The sequence below is a fragment of the Pteropus vampyrus genome, unplaced genomic scaffold (genome assembly GCF_000151845.1).
Source record: "Pteropus vampyrus isolate Shadow unplaced genomic scaffold, Pvam_2.0 Scaffold85, whole genome shotgun sequence".
Classification (NCBI taxonomy): Eukaryota; Metazoa; Chordata; class Mammalia; order Chiroptera; family Pteropodidae; genus Pteropus; species Pteropus vampyrus.
The window spans coordinates 5,051,148-5,055,961 of NW_011888866.1; the positions used below are offsets into that span (position 1 = coordinate 5,051,148).

The 4,814-nt window shown below is 36.3% G+C and overlaps 1 protein-coding gene across 2 annotated transcripts in view; it reads right to left on the reverse strand.

Moving 5' to 3' along the window:
* Window positions 1-944: 944 nt before the first annotated feature.
* The window catches only part of FAM81A (family with sequence similarity 81 member A), a 60,597-nt gene continuing 56,727 nt past the window's right edge, over window positions 945-4,814 (reverse strand). For both annotated transcript variants that reach the window (XM_011363402.2, XM_011363403.2), the window contains exon 9: window positions 945-3,246. In XM_011363402.2, coding sequence (XP_011361704.1) covers window positions 3,122-3,246 — 125 coding nt within the window. In that variant the 3' untranslated portion in view covers window positions 945-3,121. The remainder of the gene's footprint in view (window positions 3,247-4,814) is intronic.

The following is a 4,814-nucleotide window of genomic DNA, read 5'->3' on the forward strand; positions in this document are numbered from 1 at the left end:
AAACTAAGACTCAGAGAGGTTAAGAGAACTTCTTAAGGTCACACAGGTAAAAAAGGACAGCGACAGAAGAACTCCATATAGTTGCTAGGGGTTTCCAGGATGTCATGAGTGGTTTGTATTATTTTTCAGGCTGAAAGCCTAGTGGGATAACCACAATTTACAGGGAGCCATCTTCCCTATTCTGCTCCGTATTCACCCAATACAACCCATCTCCCAGTGCGCAGAGCTACAGTCCAGCAGATAAAATGACTGTGATCGTATAGTATTGTGGCACCAAACTGCCTCCAGTGATACAACCAGAGGAAGACATCTGACCCAAACAAAGCTAATACGAGTGCCTCTTTAAGTATTCAAAATCAGGGCGTTAAAAAGCAAAGGCACTCAGACAGCAGAACTATAAGGCCATGTAGAGAAGAAGCCGGAGTTGGTGGCCTGGCTAGTCAGTTATGTGGGAAACAAGGATGTATCTTCAGAGGTAGGGTAGCATACTAGTTAGGTGCCCACATTGTGGCAGTAGGCTGTGTGGTTAGAATCCTGGCTCCCACTTACTAGCTGCAGGATTTGGGGCAAGTTGCTTAACCTTTAGGTGACTCAGCTTTCTGGTCTGCAAAATGGGGAATGAAGTTAACCCAACTCATTGTTATTATAATGATATGAGTTAACATATACCAAGGTGGCAGCCTGGCACACAGCTCACACTAGAAACTGCCAGCTCTCGTTATTCCATAGGTGAGAATGGGCCCAGCAGCCTCAGATGCCCAGAGACAGCAGCTAGCTACCTATAACTTTCCGGTCCCCAGCTGGCCTGCCAGGAATAGAGCACTTTATTTCAGCCACCATAGGGTTCCCACAGAAAGGTAAGGGGAGCACTTCCTGTGGCATTTGACTGAAATAAAATTTCACCTCACATTAAAAGACTTTAAAAAAACCATACACCACATACATTTGGAAGTTTTATTCTTTTTATTGCAAATTTCTGGTAAAGGAAAGAACACGGAAGCTGATTCTCATTTAAACTTTGGTGATAAGAGTACGGTGTAGCTTGGTGGCTCACAACTTCCCCAGCATATGAATCACTCGGGGGCCTTTGATACATACTGATGCCTGCATCCAGAGGTTCTGACTTAATTTGGGGGCGGCCAAGGCACCAGTAGCTTTTGAACTCCCCACGTGATTGCAACATGTAGCCATGGTGGAGACCCCATGCTGGGGCTTGAAACATGGAGTTGGCAGCATTGGAAGCACCTGAGCAACTCAGTGGACAGCCAAGCGTCACCTGCTCATGTCATGCCCTCTACCTGAATCCAGCTGGTGTCCTCTGTTCTCCTCTTCCCAGGTGTCACTTGTGCTGATTCTTCCTTTTCAGAGACCCCAGAGGAGAGACATGCTGGAAGGGCCATGGATCTCTGTGCTGTGGCTTGTGCTTAAACGTGGAGAACTGACAACATGGTTACTCTATCACAAAAAGAAATTCATTTTCTGATTGCAAAAGAGCATTAACCTTTTGTTGTTGTTGTTGTTGTTGTTAAGTGGAAATAGTCTTCCTATATAGAGATGCAAAGGTTCATGACAAAATAAGGAAATATGTGTTGGGTGACATATTCCTTATATGACTTCTCAGGTCCAAATTTAAAAAAAAAAATTTTTGTCAAGTCATTGAGGGTAAAATATTATGTACTTTAGCAGCATATTTTATATGGGTAAACAGTAATAGCCAGTTAGATATTTCATTTATGATTTATCCTAAAAATAGAAAACGCTTTAATTTTCCTGAGTCCTCAGCAAACAAACAAAAAAAAGTTTTTCAAAGTACTCCTGTTTTCTTTCTCCTGGGCACCCTCACAGTTTAGGACAATGTGTGTCTCACTATCAGTTTTACATACATAGGTGAACAAACAGCACTGGTGCCAATTTTCGATGACTAATCAAATATGGCGATTGAAAATGAAACACCCATCGTCTACAAAGTTGCTCAAAATGAAAGTTACTTGACAGTGTTATAAATGCAATATCAACTTGATTCTCTGTCCATACAAAAGTGTGAATTTCTATTTTGTTAATAATACTCATTGATTAATGTCTTAACAGTGATAAAATTTTTAGAATTTAAAAAATACATAGGATCCCATTTTTACATCATAATTCTGATGCATATCATGCCTTCTATTTTGTCTGCAAAACTTTATAGGGAATAGTGCATTGACGCGATAAAACCAAGGCACAAGAATATAGTAAGTATATATAAACCTTAGCACTTTGTGCCAATTTTGGAAATATTTAGAGAGGCGATCATAAAGCCTGAAAATCCTCACATCCTATTATGATGAACAACTGTGTAATAGACTATTAACCACCATTTCATTATTAAGTATATGGCTATCACTACACAGGCTGTGGGTAATTGAAAAAAGTTTTCAATATTAAAACCTGGTATAACTAGGTGGTTGCTGTAAATATTGTGCCTTGTATTATCTAGATAATTGTCTTAAGCTTCCGTTTCAATTTGCAATCTATATGGCAGTTATCAATTTTTAATCTATTTTCATTATAAAAATGGTGTTTTTTCCCCAAATGTTAAGTCCCTTCTCCCTACAAAAGATGAGATTTACGAGAAGATAACCGATATAAGAAATGCAGAGACAACAATAATAAAATCCAAATATGGACTCAAAGGCTGAATTCTAATCTAACAGGACATTCTCTTAATTTAGGGTGAAGAGCAACAAATTTCTGTGACAATTCGTTAGTTTCTTAATTTAAAAAGTTACCATGACATTTTTCAAAATAGTAAAGTCTTGGCTAGAGCATCAAGCATTGAAGTAAAATTAAGTATTTTCCTTCATAAAATGTAGGGGATAAAAGCCTTTCCAAATATGGGGGTGGGGATATCTCATTAAATTTAGAGAAGTGGCATAAAGTGGTAAAAATTGTATTTAATACTTTTAAAGATAGAGTGTTTTCAAGACGGAAGGTAAACATTTAGACCCATGAAAACACATTTCTTGGCACATGCACGCCATGACTAGAACAATCCTGAATGCCACAACAGCTTGGCTACAGAGGCGTCTAGCTCCCAGCCCCACTGACAAAACCGCCTTTGAGGTCCTTGTCCCAACTCCCTTCACATGGGAGCTTCCGGCTTCTGCATCTGTTGGATTTGCTTCTGTAACTGATCCTTGTCCAGCTTCATCTTGGCTTCGAGAACTTGCCTGAGAGTTCCTATGCTTTCATAGATGGCTGTAAATCCTTTAAAGAGAGGCAAATTTCACAAGAGTTAATATTAAAAAACAACGCTGTATCAAATTCTACAGCATATAGTAATAGTTGATTTGGGCAAAAATTATCAGTAGATGCTAAAATTACTGGAGTGAAGTTTGATGGTTAACAGAATAGTTACATATTTTCAGAGTATCTCTCTAAAGATTACTTTGTAATTACAAAGGGGTAAAGGAACTATTACTATGAAGAAATCTGGCTGCTACGCTTTAACCAAATGACCAAAGCTAACTTCACCAATGCTGGGAGAAACCAATATCATGTACCCCCTGCCAGGGTGCTCTGGGAAGGACAGACACATCACTTCCGTGCTGTGTCTGTCCAAAACCTACAACCTGCATCTAACTGAGGGGAAGCAAACAGACCCAACCTACGGGACATTCCCCAAAAGACTGGCCTGTATTTTTTAATGATGTCAACATCACTGAAGAACTGATCTAAATTAAATGAGACTAAATAAGGAAGCATGATACCTGTATATGATGTGAGATTCTGCATTAGAACCTAGACCAGGGAAGCCTTGCTATGAAGCAAACAATGGCAAAAGCCTAAAATTGAATATTGAAAAATATTTCATCCATGTTATACTGTGCTACAGTTATTTAAGAGAATGTCCTTGTTCTTAAAGTATATGGTTTAAAATAATAAAGAAGCATAATTTCTGCAATGTACTCCCAAATGATTTAGGGAAAAAATGACATTTATGTACAAATAGACACATAAACACATGCACACACATACACAAACAAACGCAGAGAGCAAGAGATTAAGCAAATTTCCCAAATGTTTATCAGTTAATCTAGACTAAAGATATGTAGAGTTTTTGGATTATTCTTTTAGTTTTTCTAAAGTTGAAATTATTTCAAAATAAAAAGACAAAAAAGAAAAAATTCTCTATCAAAAGAGTATTTCATATCATTCTGTATTCCTACTGATTTTTAAAATAAATTTTTGAAAGGTCTTGTCTTTGTTAGTAAATTTAGAATTTCTCTCATAAAATTTTCTTTATGTAGCATTCATGAAAAAGAGGTATAAACATATATTAAAATACTGTTCTTATTGAATGGAAAGATACAACACATAATTAAATAAAAGAGTAGGCTACAAATCAGCATGTATAACATGAGCTTTCATTTAAAAAAGTATATATCTTATATGTATAGAAAGATATACAGAAAAATGAACTCTGGGTGAAAGGAGGTACTTTAAAAATATTTTATGCTTTATAATTTTCCATGAAGAAATGTATGGATTTTGTAATAAAAAATAAATATTTATAATATTACAAAGGTTCCTATGATTTTCTTATTAGATACTAAATATTAAAAACATCAATGGTATATTGAATAAATGATAAATTCACTCAGGAAATGATGCAAAGTTAAACATTGATGAAACATTCAAATACCATATTTTAGCAGTCCAAAAGATCAAGAAAGAAAATTCATTTTTATCTTTACAAGTTCTTCAATTCATAAATTTAACTGTGGCTTCTACTTAAATAATAAAATTTGGTGGTAACAACAAAATTATCCTTG